General features: G+C 40.0%; 1 protein-coding gene across 5 annotated transcripts in view; it reads left to right on the forward strand.

Moving 5' to 3' along the window:
* The window catches only part of ATP7A (ATPase copper transporting alpha), a 28,047-nt gene that overhangs the window by 112 nt on the left and 5,375 nt on the right, over positions 1-22,560 (forward strand). For 2 of the 5 annotated variants that reach the window (XR_008468614.1, XM_054215675.1), the window contains exons 1-22: positions 134-808; positions 1,729-1,809; positions 5,143-5,278; positions 8,040-8,529; positions 9,257-9,991; positions 11,759-11,965; positions 13,005-13,168; positions 13,675-13,836; positions 14,441-14,517; positions 14,681-14,906; positions 15,326-15,559; positions 15,858-15,949; positions 16,381-16,508; positions 16,676-16,830; positions 17,139-17,273; positions 18,138-18,332; positions 18,512-18,694; positions 19,016-19,229; positions 19,895-20,041; positions 20,492-20,634; positions 21,624-21,827; positions 22,436-22,553. Coding sequence is in view for 4 of the 5 variants with exons in the window: in XM_054215675.1 (XP_054071650.1) it covers positions 753-808; positions 1,729-1,809; positions 5,143-5,278; positions 8,040-8,529; positions 9,257-9,991; positions 11,759-11,965; positions 13,005-13,168; positions 13,675-13,836; positions 14,441-14,517; positions 14,681-14,906; positions 15,326-15,559; positions 15,858-15,949; positions 16,381-16,508; positions 16,676-16,830; positions 17,139-17,273; positions 18,138-18,332; positions 18,512-18,694; positions 19,016-19,229; positions 19,895-20,041; positions 20,492-20,634; positions 21,624-21,827; positions 22,436-22,553 (4,282 nt within the window). In the remaining variant the exon portion in view is untranslated. Of the gene's footprint in view, positions 1-133; positions 1,641-1,728; positions 1,810-5,142; positions 5,279-8,039; positions 8,530-9,256; positions 9,992-11,758; positions 11,966-13,004; positions 13,169-13,674; positions 13,837-14,440; positions 14,518-14,680; positions 14,907-15,325; positions 15,560-15,857; positions 15,950-16,380; positions 16,509-16,675; positions 16,831-17,138; positions 17,274-18,137; positions 18,333-18,511; positions 18,695-19,015; positions 19,230-19,894; positions 20,042-20,491; positions 20,635-21,623; positions 21,828-22,435; positions 22,554-22,560 lie in introns of those variants that run through there. The other 3 variants (XM_054215677.1, XM_054215679.1, XM_054215678.1) reach the window with 3 other exon arrangements.

The raw sequence follows: 22,560 nt of genomic DNA on the forward strand, positions 1-22,560 counted from the left end.
CCCGGGACGGTGTCACGGCCTCCCGGGAAGAGAGGGTGCGGGGAGGGGGTATGCTGCGCTACGTGTCCCCTCAGCGCGGGGTGGGGGCGGGGGCGCTGAGGGGACAGCGCCCCGTCCCTCGGCGCCCCGTGGGGGGTCCAGGCCCAAAAAGAGCAGCTGGGGCTCGGCCGCGGGTCTCTCCGCACCCCGCTGCGGAGCAGCGAGGAAGGGTGGTGAAGCCCCCCGGCTCCCAGCAGAACCGTGGCATGCGGCTCCTCCCGGGGGAGCCGGCGTGGGCTTCGGGGGGTGAGCAGGGGGTGACTCGGCGTTTCGGCAGCAGACCGACCCACCGACCGAGGGCTCTGAGCCCAGGGGGGTATTTCCTGGTCAGCCGCCTCACTGCAAACTGCTTCTGCCTCCGGGATTTTTCCCGGCGCTAGGCAAACAGCGGTGCGGGAGCCCCCCCAGCGCGCCTGTGGCTCCCTTAGGATGCAGGCAGTGCCGGCGGGCTGGGCAGGGTCAGGCTGCTGAGGGCAAGCACGACAGGCTGTGCTGACCGGTGGGCACCCGCGCCTCGGGGAGATCTCCTTGCTGCTTGGTGTACAGTAAGTGTGCGCTCACTGGTGGGCCTGAAAAAGTACCTCTGCTGCCGCTGCGATCCTCAGAGAAAGACTTGTGATCCATTTGAGTGCACAAGTTACGGAGCCTCTTCCCTGAGACCCTGCTGCTTAACTTGTACCTCTGAAACGTCTTACTTAGTGTTTTGCATTGCGATGGCAGCACTGTGTGCACAAGTACATTTTTCTGATGTTTTCATTAAAAACATAGTGTAAGTATTCTGGGCAAATAGTTGTTAACGATGCTTTAGTGTAAAATCTCACTAAAATGAGCAAGAGCAAACACAACTATTGCTTCTCTCTACGCGTGTTCTGGAAATTGCCCGTAATTATTAGTGAAAAGTTTCTTAAAATCTTTTATGCAGTCACCAAAGATTTCATGTCTGTACTTAAATACTTGTTGAATTGTGTTTCTGAATGTAAATAAACCAATAAATAATTTTTTCTGTTTGGCAATGTGGAAGTTAGTGTGAGCACAAATGCAATTTGATTAAATTCATAATTACAGTATACTTTGTAGAGAAAAGACGTAAACCTTTTTTCCTTCCCAGGTGGTGAACTGGGAAAGTAAAAACTAGCATTACGTGTCATTTGCTGGTTTATTCTTCTTATTTTCACTTAAATAATGTATTCCACATTGTTCTGCCTTGCTTTTTGAGACTAAACTCAAGAATGAGGAGCCCCAGTTGGCCTTAGTATGCTCATATGACCAGGGTTTATAAATTATATTCTGTCCTGATATTTGCTGTGATTCTTCCAGGGGAACGTTCACGTTCTCCAAAAATCCGACTGGAAGAGGTAGTGGAAGGACACAAAGAAGTAACAGGATTTGCTAAGAATTTGTCTCAAGTATTCTAAAACTCTTGTTAGAAATGAAGTAGAATGGTTTCAAGGTGTTTTGTTTGGTTTTCTTTCAGCTGGCTTGTATAGAAATCAGGTCCCTCAGAGCAGTTTCCATAGTCTGCTGACCAAGCAAGACTCGTTAAAATCTTGAGCAACATGAATTGCAACCTATTTAGAGTACCATGTAGCTCTCTGTGGCAGGTATTTATTATAGATGTGCAGTTTCTCCTTCGGTGATTAAGCCTCATATATCTAGTCATACTTTCAAATGTAATTGTTTGCCAATGAGCGTAATAAAACCTTGTTCTTTTGCATTCCACCAGACCTCCTGTAACCCGTCCTCCAGCACTTCTGTAAGCGCAAGGGTGAGGTGATACAGCTTTTTCCTTTTGTGCTGTCCTTTGCTCTTTTTCATATGTCTTTGCAGAGTTTTAGGGACAGGTACCTTTTTTCCATTTAATATAATTAGTAATGTATCTTTCTGCTGCCATAAATAAAGCAAGCTATAAAGTAGGACTCAGCCATTTAGAAATTTAATAGAATCCAGAGGCTGAAGTTAAATCTGACAGATGATGTTTCTGGCGTTTGTGCGATTTTTGCCTGGCTTTGACCTCTTTCAGTTTCAGAAGCTATAAATTCAAGGTAATTATCTATAGAAGACTTCGGTGAAAACTGAAGTTGTACACTCAGCCAGAAACATTGTGTGCTTCCCAGTTAAGCATCCTTATGGTCCTAGAACAGGCACAGGGTGTGTTTGTGGTGCACAGTGCTTTGTCACCCTGCGATGCCTGGGTTAGCTCGGATACTAGATGCACTGAAGTGTTTTTGGGGGAGTAGGGTGAGAGTCTGGGCTTTTACCACTGTTTGAACTTCGTCTTCACATTGCTCATATTTTCTTTTTTTTTTTTTTTTCGGTAGTGTGAGGTTGTGAATGACTTTGACTTCATCAATCCTTACCTTGCTTCAGATGTATTACTTACAAAGACTGCTGTAAGCACGTCAAAAAAAATGGTTCACAGAGATGAATCCGAGTTTCTCAGTCACCTTGTGCCTGACCACTGTTTAATTTTTCTTTCCATAGGGAGCAATTGCTGTTGGCAGCAGAAATATTTTTTCTTTCTGTTGCTTCATTCACTTAATAGAACACTAGTTGACTTTATTCAGGAAAATGAAATGTTTGGATTTTAACTTGCACACAGGCAACCCAAGCATTAAGCCTAAAAGTGTACCTGATAAAAACACATAAGGACTTATGACTGTCCCCAGATATCGTTTTGGTTTTAATTATCCTTTGTATGCCTCCTGTTCTGTCACTGAGCATCACTCCTCCACACGTAGTCTACTGTGTTTGGTTCTGCACTATTGCAGAGCCAGATTATTTCTAGGGCTCTGCTGCTTCTTTGGTGGGATTAATATACAAACAAGGAAGTACTACTGGGTTGTGTACTGCAAAACACAGGTGAAAGTCATGAAAGAGAATAGAAAATGGGAGTTTCCAAAGGTATTAAGCAGTAAATAGTAGAGAATACAGTAAGCTTTTACTGAGTTTGTTTGAAGCCAAGGCGCTTCGTAAGATGAAGCTGCTTTAGGTGATATTCCAAAACAGCAGCAGTTGGATTGAAGTCTTTTGGTTTCTTGTATTTGAACTACGTAGCTGTTAGATAAATGGGGGAGGGCTGCCATTTGTTTGCATTGTCAAATCCTAAAATTCTTACAAATTGATGATGAAGGTGTTTTATAGATGGAGCAATGCATTGGTTAAGAATAAAACCATTGTTGTTCTCTAAAACAACTTGTGATCCACATCAAGTTGATTATGTACCTGAAACGCTTGTAGATTTACTTCTGTCCAAACCTTACTAGAGGACAGATTGATTCTGTCTGTGATAAGCTGTTGTGTGTCATTTTAGTTAGTTGGATGTGTCCGGTTGTGCTCACAAAACACACTGTAAATCAAGTACTTTTTGAAACTTTATCTGTACTTCAGCCTTGTGGGAGTATTCATTGCTTCCTGACTGTGGAGTTACAACTGTGTCTTTGTTTGCTCTCTGTGGACTGAACATTCCTTAGGGAAGAACTGAGGTAATCAGTAAGGATCATATTTCGATATGATGACATGGAAGCTTATAGCAGATGAGCCCGAGAAAGGACCTGCAATGTGAATTTTGCTTAAAATATACTCTTCTGCTGTCTCATAATTCTCTTGTGTGTCAGGTGACAGTTCTATATTTCTGTAAGTTGTGAATATTTACATACAAATATTTGTGTGTGTGTTTCTAATAACTTGGGTCTTGTAAGAATAGGTGAGAAGTGAGATCTGTAATAACTGTCTGAGTAGAGTTGTCTTTTTCCTGTTCTTATCAGGGATGAGTTATTGTTCCTGTTTTCTACTGACTATAGCATATTTAAAATTCACTTCTCAGACTATCTTCCATGTTGTTTACATAGTGAATTTTTTTTTTGACCTAGAAATTATAGTTAAGTTCTTCCACAAGTTAGTGGCTTACAGAAATTTGCAGTGTGTTCCTGGCTCTTCACATGAAATGCAATTAAAAGAAAAAATATGTTTTTCATCTATTGGAAATTTCAGTAATTCAGAAGTTTATACTGTCTTTATTTCTTGTTGATTAAGCTTCAGCATTTAGTTTTGTGCATCAGTGGGATAAACCTGCTTCTATGATGAAACATTCTTGTATTCTTACATGGTTTGTAGCATGTCTCAAACCGAAACCAGAAACTTTCAGACCTTCCTTAACAGGGAACGGTTATGAAATGTCACCAAGGAGCGAGCAAATTAATGTTATTAAACATTGTTAATGCTTAATGTAATTTAGTTTTCCCAGATAAGTCCCCAGGGTAAAAAAACAAGTTAAACACGTGTTTGACTTTAGATGTTCTGTTAATCATCAAAATTTGCTGTTGCCTCCACTGCAGCCAAACATTAAGCAGCCGGCTGTGATCATTTTCCTGGTCACTAACCTGTCATTGGAAAAAATAATGTGAATTTTCAAAAGCTTGAAAAAAATTTCTGGAAATCACTTCCTTTGCCCTGTTTTCCCCCTCTGCTACTTAACAGTATGCATTGAACAAAAGAAGTCCTTTGCATTAGCTGTTATTTCTACAAATTAATTTGATTTGGGTTCAGTCATTTGTTTCTGGGCTTGTTTTTGTGAGCACAAATAATAATGGTAATCTTCAGAGGAGCAGAAATTAGATTTTTCTGAATGAGATGAGGAAAAAGCTTGATTTGCTTCTTAGGGCTAATTTCAGTATCACTTGTTTTTGCCAGCATAGGATAATATATGAGATATAAATGTGGAAAAACATGATCGTCACCTGTGCCACTGTGACTTACGTGCTGTCCTCTATCGTTCTAGCGTTGCAAGAGCTGGTGTCTCTCTTTCTCACTTGCTGAAACTCCTTACAGTTTCATCTCATGCACTGGTGAATTGTGACTTGCTGCGTGCAATTGCATCATCTTGCTTGTAACACAAATCAAATAATAAATGTCTGAACACTTTCCCTTTTTGAAAATTCATAGGAATAAATACCTAAAGTTCTGCTTCCTGTTCAGCTTTGCTCAGATTTTGACATCTGCTAGAATTACATTTGGCCAGGTACCTCATCTGTTAAACGCCTGTTTTCACTTCAGTCTTTGTGAAATGATTTAAGAACAAATGTCTTTATTGGTTTTGGCCAACAGCAATGAGAAGACTCGAGTAGACTTCACAATGGAGGCAAAATCTATAGTCATCGGTGTGGAGGGGATGACATGCAATTCCTGTGTTCAAACCATTGAACAGCATGTCGGGAAGATGAATGGTGTCCGTAACGTTAAAGTAAGTAACGCTATCACTATTTCTTACAAAGCTTTGCTCTTATATGAGAAGCCATGATGAAGTATGGACCAAGGGAGGAAAATATGTGGAAAGAGTATATTCTGTATGTTTCATGGGAGGGTCACGTTAGAAGTGCGTTCGTGTATTTCTGGTGTAAGAGAAAAACAAGGGCTTACTTCGCTGCAATGGGAGCTGCCATTATTGGGACTGGCAGTCATTGCCATTGGCATTGCCATTGGGACTGGAGCACCTCCCTTATGAGGAAAGGCTGAAAGAGCTGGGACTCTTTAGCCTGGAGAAGAGAAGGCTGAGGGGGGACCTGATTAATGTTTACAAGTATCTAAAGGGTGGGTTTAAGGAGGACGGAGCCAGGCTCTTTTCAATGGTTCCCAGCGACAGGACAAGGGGCAATGGGCACAAGCTAGAACATAGGAAGTTCCGTTCAAATACACGGAAAAACTTCTTTACGGTGAGGGTGACAGAGCACTGGAACAGGCTTCCCAGGGAGGTTGTGGAGTCCCCTTCTCTGGAGGTTTTCAAGACCCGCCTGGATGCAGCCCTGAGGGATGTGCTTTAGGCAATCCTGCTCTAGCAGGGGAGTTGGACTAGATGATCTCTAGAGGTCCCTTCCAACTCTGAAGATTCCGTGATTATCTGTTTGTTACTCTCAAATAATTTTCTGCTTTACAATTAATTCAGTATTGTGAAGTAATGAGAAAAAAGTTGGGGGGGGGGGCAAGGCAAGAACAGGAAACTTTTAAATAAGATAAAGCAAAAGCCACTGGTGAAAAAAGCAAACTGTCCTTGTCCCTTATACTGAATAAGTGTTAGTATTTGCTCACAAGCCTCCAGCCTTTTCTTTCAAACTCATGGTACACAGAGGTCCCTTGCACAGATTCAGAAGCGTTCTGTGATTGTGGTGCACAATTCTGTACAAAGGCAAATGATGCACTGTTAGTACCAGTGCCTGGAGTAGGAGTTCACGTATGCACACTGAAATTTTGGTGAACAACAGCAAATATTTGCGAGACATGTAATATTTCTATCTTCCTTCAGCTGTAATGGAGCTTTAACATGACAGGAGGCTATGTTCTGACACCAGAACCTTAGATCACTAAACAGACTGGTTTAGAAATAGGGATACCAACATTAACATCTGTGATGTGGTATGGTCACGTAAATCAGTAGGTATCTGCAAGCATGAAATGAAGTCAAATGAATGCTAAAAGCGGTCTGGAAAATAATAACCCCAAATAAACTTGACTTCAGAATCCTCCTTTTCTCCCTTACTCCAGCAAAAGATTTAATCTTGTCAACCTTGCTTTTTTTAATTGTTTCAGCTAATTTCTGAGAATACACAGATGACTTCAGATAGGAGGAGAGATTCATACTTTAACTTGATTGAAGACGATATGCATTCCATAGTGTCTTTTACATAAGGAATGAAGCAGGTTTTTAAAAGGACAGTACTAAGAGTTTTGTATTTAGGTTTTAAGGTAAATAGCTTATCCCAAAGCTGAATACTATTTCTAAAACTACTTTGGGCAAGAAAATATATTACAAAAACTTAGACTAAGTAGAACAGGACTATAAGAAACTTTAAGAGGTCATATTTAGTAATTATCCTCTTTACAGCATCAGAACTTCAATTTAGCCAGATCATTTGTTTCAGAAGAATCTCTGAGAATAATAAAACAGGGGTTTGTTTAGTGATTATGAATTAGGTCAGCAAAAGAGATGAATGTTAGATGGGTAATACAGACAAACAGACTCGAATTTAGGTTATTTTGCCTCCAACTGCAATGAAACCAATAAATGTCTATGTTGCTAAATCTGCTAAGGCCCATGATTGGGACAAAAATGAAGAAAGGTGGTCCTTAAAATGATTTAACTGGTATAATTTAATCATGACTGTGGTCTTTAGGTTGTACCTTTGCCTAGAGAAAAGATAGAATTGAATGATAATGTGTTGGGCCTCTGGCAGGCATTGGCTTTCCCTTTTGGAAACTGCAATAATTACATTTGATGTATCATTGGTTGGGAGCAAATTAAATTAAGGATATTTGTACCATCTGATGTGAAAGGTTAGTACCAAATCAGGATGTCTCTGGATCACCAAAATGTACAGAGAGAGGAAAACCAGCTTCTTTAATGTTTGTCATATATCAAATTTCGAAACTGAATTTTGTTCTGTGAGGTCTGGTGCGCTTTATTGCTCATAGCAAGTTTACAGCCTGTGCCTAAGATGCCTAGAAATACTGGACTTCTTTCACTGCCACTTAAATCTGTGGGTTTTCTCAAAGAGTGTTTTCTTCTGTCCTCGTAGCCTAAGGGTAATTACTATTAACTGCAGAATTGTATGTGTGATTGGAATTTTTTCTGTGGGCTGTTTTGCTTTTGGAATTGAATTGGGTTAGTCATTGTAATTCAAGAGAGTTTGGCTCTGGAAGTTTCATTAAATGTGTTGGTGCAGTCTGGGTGTTTTAAGTAAAAGTGGCCAGACAGACTTGTAAAGGATTCTGAAACTGGTGGGAGGGAAAAACCCCTGTTCTTTCTAGCCTGCTCTTGCACAGGTGAGCAGAAGTTAGTTTATGGTGGCTATTGGTATGGTTCTACTCTTCAAGGTGACTAGTGATGGATAAAATTGTACTGGACGAGCATAGGTACAAGTTAAATCTAGTCCTAGACTTGTGCAGGGTATTAGTTCTCAACATTTTGTATTGCAGCTTGCTAAATTGTTTTGCTTTTTTTCCCTTGCAAGGTATCCCTAGAGGATAAGAATGCAGTCATCATTTATGACTCAAAACTGCAGACTCCAGCAACACTGCAGGAAGCAATATACGACATGGGATTTGATGCTACATTAGCTGATTCAAACCAACAACCTGTTATACCTGACACTATTTTTGTTACTATTCCTACTCAGTCAGCTCTAACACCTAAACAGATTTGTAATACACTGCTAAAGAACAAAGGTATCATGGATGTTAAAATGTCCTCCGATCAAAAAACTGCAGTGGTGACTTTCATTTCTTCCATTATAAATGGCAAGCAGATTATCCAAATGGTCCCAGGAGTAGATTTAAGTATCTCTGCACCAGAGGTAACGCCTGGAACTTGTGAAGATTCCAGCTGGTCTCAAGCAAGTAGTGTTATGTTGCGGCTGAAAGTAGAGGGGATGACCTGTCATTCCTGCACCAGCACCATTGAGGGGAGGATTGGCAAATTGCAAGGAATTCAGCAAATTAAGGGTAAAACCTTAGTGTATTTTTATATGTATTGAAGTTGATCGTGCTGTTCTGTGATGGCATTGTGGCGGTATCTTGGATTTAGATTAGATAGCTTAGTGTGACAGTTACTCTTAGTGGTACCAGGTGTTCACTTACATGTTTAATTTGGACTAGAAGTGAAGAAAGGGGCCCTAATCATGGTGAGGCTGCTGCTGTTACATGTGTGACAGTATTCAGTGCTTGCTTTGTATTTTGGTAGGGGGCCTGGAGTAGTTACGTCCCATAATTTTATTGCCAGTTATAGGAATCTCTAATACCAGATGTCTTTTTTGTACTGTAACTAATTTTAGTTTATCTTTTCTGTTAAATTAAGAATTAATATTGGCATATATGTGATGGTATCTAAAAGGCAAATTAGTGGTATAAATAGCTTTGGCATAAGTGTATTGCCACAGGCCCCTGATAAAATCTAGTAAGAAATACTAATGCCATTTGTGAAAGTCCTGGAGAAAGAGCAAAAAATTGAGGAAAAGGGGAGTTGAAAACTGGTGTAGTACTAGACAAAAAATGTTTGAACAACTAAATTGTTTGATATTTACCAAACCAATTAAATCTCCTTCCCATTGGAGTTACATCTCTGAGCATTTAAAGCTTTCTTGGAAAGCTTTGACAAGATCTGTTCTTAGGACAACGTGCTTATTATGCTTAGGGCAGTAATGCACACTTGTTTTTATTGATTAATTTTCAGTGTCCCTGGACAATCAGGAAGCTGTTGTTGTCTACCACCCTCATCTAATTACAGCAGAAGAAATAAAACATCAAATTGAAGCTGCGGGTTTCACAGCATCTTTCAAAAAGCAGCCTAGACCCCTCAGGCTCAGTGCCATTGACCTGGAAAGGCTGAGGAATCCTCAGACCAAGGGCTCTGAGACAGCACTGAAAGAAATATCAAATGTGAATGATACAAAGACAATTGTCTTCAGAATTGATGGCATGCACTGCAGTTCGTGTGTCCTCAATATTCAGAGTACCATATCAGCACTCCCATCAGTAACGAGTATAGTTGTTTCATTAGAGAAGAAATCTGCTATTATAAACTATAACCCAAACTTAATTAGCATAGACGTACTGAGAAAAGCCATAGAGGCAGTGTCTCCAGAGACATTTAAAGTCAGCCTTCCTGATGAATATGAAAATGTAGCGTTTTTCTCCACGCTGGCGTCTCCACTGAAGTCTTCTCATCCAGCTTTGACGGATGCTAGCCAGCCACTTACTCAAGTTGTTGTGATAAATATTGAAGGAATGACTTGCAACTCATGTGTGCAGTCCATTGAGGGAGTCATATCCCAAAAGGCAGGTGTAAAATCTATCCATGTCTCTCTCTCGAATCGCAATGGGACTATAGAATACGACCCTCTGCAAACGAGCCCAGAAGACTTGCGATCCTCAATAGAGGATATGGGATTTGATGCATCTTTATCAGGTAATGACATATTAAACTTTTAAATCAAAAAGGATTATGCAGTTCTGTTTTGGATTTGGTACCACCCAAGACGGAATTTAGCAGTTGACGTATACTTCATGCTTGCCAAGAGAAGCTTTATATCTTCATTGTCAATGAGATAATTAAATATACGTGTGCTTCCTTTAATACATCAGACTTATTAAAAGTGATTGAGATATCTGCAAGTATAAATATGTCAGATAAATGCTGGTGCTCCAGTTTGCTACTGTATAATATTCATGGCATGAATGTGGAATTGGAGCTTTGCTAGCTATGAAGAATATTATGGATTGCTGTGCTGAAGTTTAATTAATAGCAAATTATCAAAAACTTGGCTCCTGTGGAGAAACTAGTGAGGGGATGTTTAACCAGGCTGAGGAGTGACGAGAATCTGAAGAGTGTGGACATCACTGAGGAGGTTAAAATGATGTTGTGAGATAACCCTGGTAGGCAGCTACACATCATCCAGCTACTTGCTCACTCCCCCTTGGTGGGATGGGGAGGAGAAGGGTAAAAGAGCAAAGACTTGCAGATCGAGATAAAGTTAGTTTAACAGGTAAAGCAAGAGTTGTGTGTGCAAGCGAAGCAAGTTATTTCCCATTGGCAGGCAGATGTTTAGCCATCTGCAAGAAACCAAGGTGTCATCATGCATAACGGTTACTTGGGAAGAGAAGCGCCATCACTCCAAACATTCCCCTTTCCTCCTTCTTTCTGCAGCTTCTGCTGCTGAGCGTGATGTCAGATGGGATGGAATATCCCTTTGGTCAGTTGGGGTCAGCTGTCCCAGCTGTGTCCCCTCCCAACTCCTTGTGCACCCCAGCCCACTTACTGGTGGTGTGGTGCAAGGAGCAGAACAGGCTGCTGATGGTGTGCAAGCAGTGCTCAGTAATAACGAAAACATCGGTGTGTTCCCAGCGCTGTTTGGTCGCAGATCCAAAAGATTGCACCATCTGAGCTACTACGAAGAAAATTGACCCTGTCCCAGCCCAAACCAGTACAGATTCTTACTGTGATGGCTGGTACTCTGAAAGGAATCGCACAGTGGGAGCAGATGGCTAGATAGTAGAATGCAGAAGACTTTTATGGTGAGAATACAGGTGAATGTCAGTAGGAAGCGAGGCTTCCTGAGGGGACAGGGAAGCTCCATTTCTTGATTGAGTAAGATTAAATTTTGAGAAGTACAGTATGTGAGCTATTTTATGACAATAACAAGAAGTGGTCAGGTGCTCCCATTTAATTCCTCTCATTCTGCTGCCCCATAAACATAGCATCTCCTGAATCGCTGTAAGAAGCAGTTCTCTGCAGTTTGGGTGCCCTTCTCTAAGGTCAAAAACACTGACTTTGTTTATGAAACTTGCACTTGCTTACAAATTCAGCTTTGTACCCCAGGTAAAGTCAACAAAATTGTGTCTTAAATTAAGGTTGCAATGCAGAGGTTGAGCTTACAGCCTACAGAAGAGAACAAAAGATGTGCAACAGAACAGACAAATACAGTGGAGAAAGGCAAAAGGAAAAATTGTAAGAAAAAAGTCTGTAAGTTCATCAGTGGCCCAACCCTTTGTCTTGTTTTCTCTTGCTTATTCTTAATTGACAGATGGGTGAATCTGATTGATTGACAAGGCATGTACAATTACCACTTTTTTGGCCTAAATTTGTTGCAGCATGTATTTATGGCTGGTGCAGTACCAGCTCATACCTCATTGCAACGGCTATTGGTAATGTCAGGAATTGCAATCTCCTTTTCAGCAAAGGCAGAACGTTCTGTGGCAATAGCTCAGCCCTCACACGAAGTGCAGCTGGAATCTTACAAAACCGAGCCGCCCTCCAAAGTGTCCCCAGCCTACCTTGCTAGGCAAGAGACAAAGACTATATCGAAGTGCTATGTCCAAGTCACAGGAATGACGTGTGCTTCATGTGTAGCCAACATTGAGAGAAATTTGAGAAGAGAAGACGGTAAGATACATGTCGGTGTAATCTGTTGAATTTCTAAGCTTGTCTTTCAGAGAACCCATCTAGTTTTTACACCGCGTTCTTAATGGGTGGGTTGGCAAGAGAAGTACCATTGCTGCTGCGTTTCATGGGTGAGAACATGATCTGCTCGCTGTAGGTTCACAGGGTGACAACAATGTCCTTCCTGCTGCTCTGTGGGCATGCTGGCTAGAGGCTCCCTTTGCAAAAGCAGGAGTTGGAGTGATCCAGAGAGAATATAGGGATCAAATACGGGTCCTTCTGAGATTAAACCAAATCTTTTCTACTGGAGGGATGTGCCCAGGTCTGCAACTTAAAGGCAGAAATAGACACGTCTGTATTAGAAAGGCAGCTATTAGAGAGGGACAGTATTAATATGGATTAAAGAGACATAAGTTAATTTTAGCTCTGTGAGTCAGGACAACTATGTCTGTCTTCTGTCAGTGTGATGATTATATTTGCAGGAACAAATAGTTGCATGAGTATGGTGTAATGAAAAGTCATTAATGTAGAATGTTTAATTATTGTAATGAAGATGGCTGTGTCCCAGGTTAACCCGAAATTTAATTTTTTTTCATCCTAGAAAATGGATGAATCTAAATCCTTTTCACTTAGCGTACAGTAGGATTGCACATTGTTAGATCTGCCCTTTCTCTTACATCTTCTGTCTTGAAGAGGAGGCTTTTAGAAATGGTAAATGCAGATCAGAAAAATACGCGGAACTGTATTTTAGAAGAACTTCTTTTAAGTAAAAATAGATCATCTTTTCATGTAGCATAGTTTGAATGTTTGTAATTGGACTGTTAAAAACATGCAACTCATATGGAGTGATACTTTGATCTGTCACACCTACACTTTGGTGCTTTTGCTGCTTTGTTGATGTATCTTCCAAAAATGATGATGTTCTTCTTTGTATGTACCTACAATATGGTAGCTTTCTCAATTTCAATAAATTGCTATTGTGCCATGATGTTACCGTGCTTTTTTTAAATATGATCTGCCAATCCCACGTTTTGTTTACTAGGAATACATTCGATACTTGTGGCCCTAATGGCAGGAAAGGCAGAAGTGAGATATAATCCTGCTGTCATAAACCCTTCAGCTATTGCAGAGCTCATACGGGAACTGGGATTTGGAGCTACCGTGATGGAAAACTGTGGTGAAGGAGATGGAATTCTGGAACTTGTTGTAAGCTAGTAATTAAAACCAACCACCTCCATCTTTATTGCTTTTATCTGTTGGATGTGCTTGTGTAAGCATCTGCTTCCTAAAGTGTTAATCATATAATAGAGCTTAATTTACAAAAAATAAAGTATAAGAGTACATCAGGTATGTATCACAAACTATATCTTGGCCTGCAAACTGTGCTGGCTACTACACTGAAGTCAGAGAAATAGTCCTGTGGCTTTTTGATTATTTTTTTTTTTATATTTTCTTTTGGTAGCTGAGGCTAGCTCAGTGTACCCCAGCTTGAGCTTGAAGAGCCAACAGAACTTTACCTTGTCTCTGTGCTATGCTTCCTCTGTGGTGCTCTCATCCTTAACTGGAAAGCTCCATCTTGCTGCTTCAGACCCCAGAAATATGCAATAAGTAATTCAGGATAGTCACAAGCACTTTTTCTTTTCCTACTTTTTAAGATGCATTTACTGAGTAACCTGTGGTTTTGATAACAGGAAGGAACCTTTATTTTACAGGTGAGAGGAATGACATGTGCTTCTTGTGTACACAAAATAGAATCCACCCTCATGAAGACTAATGGTGTTTTATACTGCTCGGTAGCTCTTGCAACCAACAAAGCACATATTAAATATGATCCTGAGATTATAGGTCCTCGAGATGTTATACAAGTGATACAGGTAAGTTTCATGAAGGCACCAAGTCTTATGAAATATCCAGTGTGCTTTGAAGAGTTACATACAGAAAAGAAGGGAAGACTATTAAAGGAAAAAAAAAAATCTCTTCTTCCATCTGCTATCTTCTTAGTGCGGGTTTCTGCAGATAATATGTGTGCTCTGGCACAAAAGCAATGGTCTATTATGACTTTGCCGAAGTTATTAAACAGAAACACTAAGAAAGCCAGGCTATGGTAGAGTTAAACTTATCACCTATAGGTTTGCAGAAAAATAAAGCACATTCATGAGTACTGTAGCACGAGAGATGAAATAAGTTTCTTGGCTTTGTCCCTCAATTTTGCTACTTCTGTGCTTCAGGAATAATCATTTTGGAAAGCCACATTTTAGAATAGCTTTTTAATGTTCTAGAAGGGTTGATTTCTACATCGGGTTGCTTTTCTCTCTTTGCAAGGTAAATAAAAACTAGTAGCAGTTGTATCAGAAATGTTAATAAAGGAAATGAAATGTAAGGCTGGCACCATCAATAATCTGGCAATAACTTTACATGAGCACAAAGTGTCTTTAAAAATCGACTGTTCTTTTTTTTTCCTTATGCGTTTTTCCTTAGGATTTAGGTTTTGCTACGTCATTAGTCAAAAAAGATAGATCTGCTAGTCACCTAGATCACAAACAGGAAATAAGGCAGTAAGTATTCCTGAACATATTTAGATCCTGTAAACATCTTTGAGTCTTCTTTTTTAATCAACAGTACGGTTATGAATTTTTTTGGTGACTTTTGCTAGCTAAAATGTTATTCAGCACTTGACTGTGAAACAATATTTCTTTTTCTTCTTCTTTTAAATCTGAGGTGGAAAAGGTCTTTTGTTGTGAGTCTCATTTTCTGTATTCCTGTCATGGGGCTGATGATTTACATGATGGTTATGGACAGTCAGCTTGCAGATGCTCACGCACATCACAACATGAGCAGTGAGGAAATGGAGGCCCTTCACTCCTCTATGGTCCTGGAATACCAGCTCCTACCAGGATTGTCCGTTATGAATTTTCTGTCGTTTTTACTCTGTGTCCCTGTACAGGTAAGCAGGAATATGACAACTCCTAGTTTATTGGGCTTAAACACTCAAAATGGAAGATGATGAAGAAGTTAAATTTGAGAAGTGGTTGTAACTATGCAGATAGAAAATGCTTTTGAGGTTGTGGGCTACTGCTCTTGTCAAAATCAGTGGTGCTGGGGCCATTATGGGCAGGCCAGGCAGTGTAGAGGTGCCTCGCTGCAGTGGTGGGCATGGGGAGGAGCTGGTGGAACTGCATGGAGGTGAGAAGATTTGCAAGTGCTGTGGTAGGTAGAGATCATAGCTAGAGCTGGGATTTCATTCGGGAAGAGATGGAGAAGGCAAATAACACAAATAAAATGGCTGTCTCCCTCTGTTCTGGAACTGCTGCTGCTGTGTGTTATGAATGTGTGTATAAAATACAACTGATGCTCTCGTTACAGATGTTTGGAGGCTGGCACTTCTACATACAGGCATACAAAGCCCTGAAGCACAAAACTGCAAATATGGACGTGCTCATTGTTCTGGCAACCACCATTGCGTTTGCCTACTCCTTTGTTATTCTCCTAGTTGCAATGGCTGAGAAAGCAAAAGTAAACCCTGTGACTTTCTTTGACACACCTCCTATGCTGTTTGTGTTCATCTCCTTGGGCCGGTGGCTAGAGCATGTTGCAAAGGTAAGGAAAATAAAAGCCCGTGATATCTACAAGCTGCAGGACACTAAAAATCATTTCAGAATGTTGTGTACCTTTGAAAAAAAAATCCCATGAAGAAGTTTTGTTAGGTTCTTCTAAACTTCTTTGTTGTAAAATCATCTTCAGTAACCACACTAGTAAAAATATGAAATTACTTAATATAAGTCTGTTTACAGAAGGTATTTTCTTAATAGGGTAAATTACAACATATGTAGTTGTCATTTACACAGCATTTTTTTTCAATAGCATAGTCAGAAAAATATGAAAATTATTATTCTAGGGTAAAACGTCAGAAGCACTGGCAAGACTAATTTCCTTACAAGCTACTGAAGCTACTATTGTTACCTTGGGCCCTGATAACGTTCTTTTAAGGTATTTTGCTTTGTCATTTGCTTTTTCTGTTGTTCCTTTTTTGTTGTTGATGTGCTTAATTCACAGACAAATGTTACCATTCTATAGAACTATGAAGCAAATAACTGCAGATTTCCTGGCAGGCTTGCCAGATATAAACGTTAAAATGCAGAAAAAACAACACTGTTCTGATTTGGGTTTTTTGGAATCTTGCTAGTCTTTGCTGCAATAAGAAAATTAATGGATTTTCTCAACTTTACAGTTGAGATAAAGTAGATAAAATTATGATAAAATAATCATAGTGCTCTTAAAAATGGCCTTTCTTGTGACAGTTTTTATATATATTAACAATGTCAACCGATGAGATTATGCTTTGTGTATAGTAACAACTCCTTTTCCCTGGGTAACTTCAGTTAACAATCTCTTATTAAAAACACTGTACATCATTGTAGTGAAGAGCAAGTTGATGTCGAACTGGTTCAACGAGGTGACATTGTCAGAGTGATCCCAGGAGGCAAATTCCCAGTGGATGGTCGTGTTATCGAAGGACACTCTATGGTAGATGAATCTCTTATCACAGGTAAGCATTTGCTTTTTGCAAGTGTAAAAATGTTTTTCTTTAAACGAATATGAAAAAGGGAAGTTGAAGCTGATGTTCTCACTCTTCTAATTGCATGTTACGAGTTGGTAGCTATAATAATATTGATGAAAAATATACTTAAGTGTCTGCTATTGACTTTTCCTTAGGTGAAGCGATGCCCGTGACTAAAAAACCTGGCCATACAGTTATTGCAGGTTCTATTAATCAAAATGGATCACTGTTGATTTCAGCAACCCATGTCGGAGCTGATACAACTCTTTCCCAGATTGTTAAACTTGTGGAGGAGGCCCAGACCTCAAAGGTAGAGTATTATCAAATTAAGCATATGGGGTTTGTCTTATCATTTAGGCATCAGCATACCAAATCATTTGAAGAGCGATTAAGACTGTTTAGATTTGAATTGCAGTTGCATGATGAAGTGTCTTGCTGAATAAGGACTTTCATGTAGTCTACTGTTCCAAGTCTCATCATCTTGTTAAGTGAAGATGTAGTTATAAAGTGTGGCTTGCCAAATGTGCTGCAAACAGAAGCTGTGATTATATCTATGTCTGAAGGCGTAAAAGAGAGTACGCATAATGTTACTGAAGCTGACGTGTTTCTCCTTCCTAGGCTCCTATCCAGCAATTTGCAGACAAACTTAGTGGCTACTTCGTTCCTTCTATTGTGGCTGTCTCTGTGGTTACCCTTTTTGCCTGGATTATAATTGGATTTGTGGATTTTGAAATAGTAGAAAAATACTTCCTGGTAAGTAAGTCTCCTTAAACACCTTCTGAAATACTTCAAAAATAGTTAGGCTACAAGTCTATTAGACTGCATGGTTCCCTTTCTGAATTATCGTTGCAGGCTGTTGCTGACTATAGATATTATATTAGCAGTAGTTAGTAGTATTATATTTTTCATATTGTATATTTTTGTTTACGCTGTATCACTTCTACATTTATACTTAAAGAGAATCTGCAGTAATTAATCAATTCGTGAAGTTAGTATTTAAAAAAAAAGTTAATTAAAAAACCAGTAAATACTAAACATCAAAATTTCCCAGTTTCCATTCCTTCTCTGCGGGGAAAAGAAATACCTTGTGTCATAAGCTCCAATTCTAGTTTTGTTAGTATAGCTCTACGTAAATTCATCTTTGAAATCAGTGGAATTCATATTCATTACAGATAGCAGAGGAGGATCAGGATCCTAACTTGTACCTGAGGGTTGCTTAGATCACAGGTTTCTTGGGTCATGACTATTTCTGATTAGAATTTATTAGTTCCCAGGAAAGCAATCGTCATATTCTCTTCCTTTGTTATTATATATATAGTTGATAGGGTATCTTTTATTACATTGTGGCATAAAAGAGTTGTTACACTGTGTGGTTCCTTATTTAGGAAAATGTACGATAAATAAACCAGATTGTGGGTATATGCAGTATAGAACAGAACTTAGTCATTAATTAGTCATTAATCGCAGCTTTTGCATAATTTGCCTGTGCTTTACTTTTTAATACTTTAGTTTATCTATTTGCAGATTTTTTTTTTCACAACAAAGGCAATGTGTAGTTGAATACACTGTTTCTGTTGTTCAACTTCCTGTATTACTAAAATAAACTTCTGTCACTAGGGTTACAATAAGAGCATTTCTGCAGCCGAAGTGATAATCCGCTTTGCTTTCCAAGCCTCTATCACAGTCTTGTGTATCGCCTGTCCCTGCTCTCTGGGATTAGCCACCCCGACAGCTGTGATGGTTGGTACTGGAGTAGGAGCTCAGAACGGCATCCTGATCAAAGGAGGAGAGCCGTTGGAGATGGCACATAAGGTAAGAAATGTGGGTTATTGTGACAAGAGCTTTAACGGCTGGTCTCGGTGGCATTGTGCCAGTTGTCCATCAGTGATGTATGATCAGTACACGGTAGTAAGTTTGGGTAAATTGGGTGGTTTTCTGAGGAAGCTGTACATTAAAGCTTTGTTGAATTAAGTCTTCCTGTTTTGCTGCAGGTGAAGGTGGTTGTATTTGACAAGACAGGTACTATTACTCATGGGACTCCAGAAGTGATGCAGGTGAAGTTTCTAGTGGAGGGTAACCAACTACCACATCATAAAATGCTGGCGATACTGGGGACTGCAGAGAGTAATAGCGAGCATCCTCTTGGAGTAGCAATAACAAAATACTGCAAAAAGGTAGGTTATTTGTACAGGCAATGAGTTGTTTGTGTTATGGAAGAACTCTCTTGCAGTACTTAATACGTATGAATAGTCTTGTGTCATTTAGAAAGTAACTGATGGTATTCACTTGGGAAAGCTGAAAATTGTGGAGCCACATAAATCACTTAATGCCATACCAGATGCACTGGATGCTCAAACTTATGTTTTGATGATTGATTGACTATTCCTCTGCTCCTGTTAGAGCTAGTTTGACTGCAGTTTACTTTGTGGGGTTCATAAATGTGGCATGCTTTTATACACTTCAAAATTTTCTCAGTTTGCGTCCTTTTTCTTTAGGAACTGGACTCGGAAACCCTTGGGACATGTACAGATTTTCAGGTGGTTCCAGGCTGCGGCATTAGTTGTAAAGTCACCAATATTGAGGCATTACTCTACAGGAAAGATAAAATGGTTGAAGAAAACAATATTAAAAATGTGACACTTGTGAAAATTGAGGAAAATACAGACGAATCAATGCAGCCTGCTTTGATTATTGATGCTGACCTACCAAGTAAGCTAACTCTGGTTTATAGAATAAAAGGGATAATTTTTGCTTTGGTGTCTTTAGGATCCTTAAGAACGAGGTCACTTTTTTCTGCCCTGGAGAACTGGGCTTGCATCAAGGCACACATTGAAATTGTTGATCATTAGTTTATTTCATGCTCACACATCACTTGCGACATTTTCATTAAATACAGTTTGAAGTTACACGTTGAATATGGGGCTGGAAAATCATGCAGGAATTGTATTTCACCTCTCTGTGGCTTTGCTTTGCTTCATCCCCAGTTACCATTTGCTAGCCAAAATTATGTATATTTGCACAACTGACTGGTTTTCAACCAAGAAAAGCTCATTGCTAGATCTTTCAACTATATCAGGCTGTTACATATAAATCAGAAGCACTGAGAAAGGGACTTCGTCCTTTACTGTCCTGTGACCTGTGATTCTTGGTCCACTGATGTGGTAACTACCCATTACTGAAGAAATGTTAGTGTCTGTTTTGTCAAGAACATGTGGAAAGATTGGGAGGGCAGAAAGCATTGAGAAAGACTTACTTTCTGTTTGGATTCTCTGCAGTGATATTTCTGTGCATACTGGGAGGACCTGGGTAGGATTAGCTGGAGGGAAGCTTCCTGGTTATCTGTATGATGGCAGGATTGTATTTTCTTCCTTCAGCTTCTCTGACTTCTCAAAAATACTCTGTTCTCATTGGGAACCGGGAATGGATGAGTAGAAACTGCCTCCTTGTTACAAGTGAAGTTGATAAAGCCATGGTGGAACATGAGCGGAGAGGTCGCACAGCAGTTCTAGCAGCTGTTGATGGTAAGTTCAATGCTGTGTCTTTTTTTTTTTTTTTTATTCAGAGGTTTATTTGTCACTATTTAAACAGAAAGCAAGAAGTAATAATGTCATAGCAGTTAATATGCAAAGCAGAATAATAAGATAAAAAGAGATAATTAGTTTTATAACACTTTGATATGAGAAAGACTTCTTCCTGCCCTTTTTCAGTTGACAGGAGCGTTTCATAATACAGAGACTTCAAAGAGAGCAAAGGGGAAGAAAGGAGAAAGAAGGATATTTTTTTTTGCTGTCGGACAGTCCATGTTTTGTATTGCCTTAAACATCGTTGCCCTGATATCTGTTCTCATTCTGCTATTTGTTGATACTACTGTTTCTGGAACTGGTCTTACTGGGGCAAAAAAAAGTTATGTGTTTTTCCTAAAGCAGTAAAGATCTGTATTACAAACATATTCTTTCTTTCTGTTCTTTTAGGAATGCTTTGTGGCTTGATAGCTATTGCTGATACTGTGAAACCAGAAGCGGAGCTGGCAGTCCACACTTTGAAGACTATGGGATTAGAAGTTGTCCTAATGACTGGTGATAACAGCAAAACAGCAAGATCTATTGCCTCTCAGGTAAGCTGTTATAGGTTGTTATGGTTTGAGGAACCCACAACAATTTACTGTCGTTTAGACAATTATTTTGTCACTCGATGACCCCTCCCCACCTGGGAAGGGGAACTGGGGGGGGAAAAAACAAGGAAACCCGAGGGTTGAAATATAAACAGATTTAATAGAATACTACTAAATAATTAACATTAATAACACTACAGAACCAGTATTGATCTTGATACCAATATAAAATATACAAGGATTCTACTCAGCCCATTCTATCAGCAGGAAGCTGTGCACTCCCAGCAGGGGACAGCAAATGTGGGACGCTGCAAGCGCAACAGCTTGGGGAGGAAAGGAAGGTCTCAGGGGTCCAGCATGGGGCAAGAAGTTCTCTGAACCACTGCCACCAAGGGAGAGAGAGAACTTTTCAGCAAACTTTCTAATTTATATTTAATGTGACGTTCATGGTATGAAATCATCTTGTTGGCCAGCTTGGCTCAAGTGTCTGGGTCTTGCTCCTCCTCATCCCTGCACCTGGCAAGGCTCAGAAACATTGGGACCTTGAATCCCACATAGCCTGGCTGGGTATAAAGTAAATATTTTCATTAATTCAGACACTACAGTCTTCTAAAAGTGTGGGTTTCCCAAGCGTTAGAAGAGAAGTTAGTCCTGTGACGAGGACATATATGTGTTTATGTTTGAAGCTTGCTGCAACCCACACAGAGGAAGCATGCTGTGTCATGTTGATCTTGCTTGTGGCTGGCTTAGAACTGGTGTATTGTGGAAAATAATATAAACAAATTCAGAATAAGGAGGGGAACTAAAGAAGCCTTTTTGAATGGAAACAGTATCAACTTTGAATTCAGAGCTATTTTCCTATCAGCTGGGTTTGGTCTTTAGCTCACAAGTGATAACATGGGTTTCAACCTTCCTAGTCACACTATTAGAGGCAGAAGCTTTGATAGCTGGTAGAAAACCTGCAACACAGTTTTGTATTTGTCTCTCTGTAGGTTGGCATCACCAAAGTGTTTGCAGAGGTTCTTCCCTCACACAAAGTAGCCAAAGTGAAACAATTACAGGATGAAGGAAAACGGGTGGCCATGGTTGGAGATGGTATCAATGACTCCCCAGCTCTTGCCATGGCCAATGTGGGAATTGCTATTGGCACGGGTACTGATGTAGCCATTGAGGCAGCTGATGTGGTTCTAATTAAGGTAAGAAATAAGAGTGCTTCATTAAAAGGATATGATAGGAGGGGTTAGAAGGCCCAGGATGTCTTGAATGATTCAGAGCACTGCTGAGGTGTACAACCTTCATGAGCCAGGAGAACTGGAGCAAAGAATTGTCTTCATCTTGTTTTAGTGTCGTGGTAATTATCCTGTGATGGAAACTTCCCCGTTTTCTGGGTACTACAGATTTTGGGGCAATTCAAGTTTGAGAGTGGGCAAAGGAGGAAAAAGTGACGTGACCTTCAGCAAACATAAATTATATTTCAGTAACATTCCACAGTACCTCCAAGGTTATAGTCACTTCTTCCAACGCCTCGCCACCACCTTGACAGAAGCTGTGGTCAGTATCTAGAGCTGTCCTGTGTGGTGCTGCATATACGTCATTTGGATGACAATGATGACATGTGGTATGAGATTGGCGCTGATTGCATGGGCTCTGTGCAGACAAACTAGAGCAGCCTACAGCATACTTCCTACCTGTAGTCTGTTATATCCAGTGCATGGTAGTCAGCTTTAAAATAGGAGTGTGGTGATGCTACATGTATGCTTTTTTTCCTCTCTTTGACTTCTCTAATAAACACATGAACTTGCAGGATGACTTGATGGATGTGGTAGCAAGTATAGATTTATCAAGGAAAACTGTGAAAAGGATCCGGATCAACTTTGTCTTTGCTCTAATTTATAATCTCATTGGAGTTCCCATAGCTGCTGGTAAGTG

Source organism: Rissa tridactyla, chromosome 9 (genome assembly GCF_028500815.1).
Source record: "Rissa tridactyla isolate bRisTri1 chromosome 9, bRisTri1.patW.cur.20221130, whole genome shotgun sequence".
Lineage (NCBI taxonomy): Eukaryota > Metazoa > Chordata > Aves > Charadriiformes > Laridae > Rissa > Rissa tridactyla.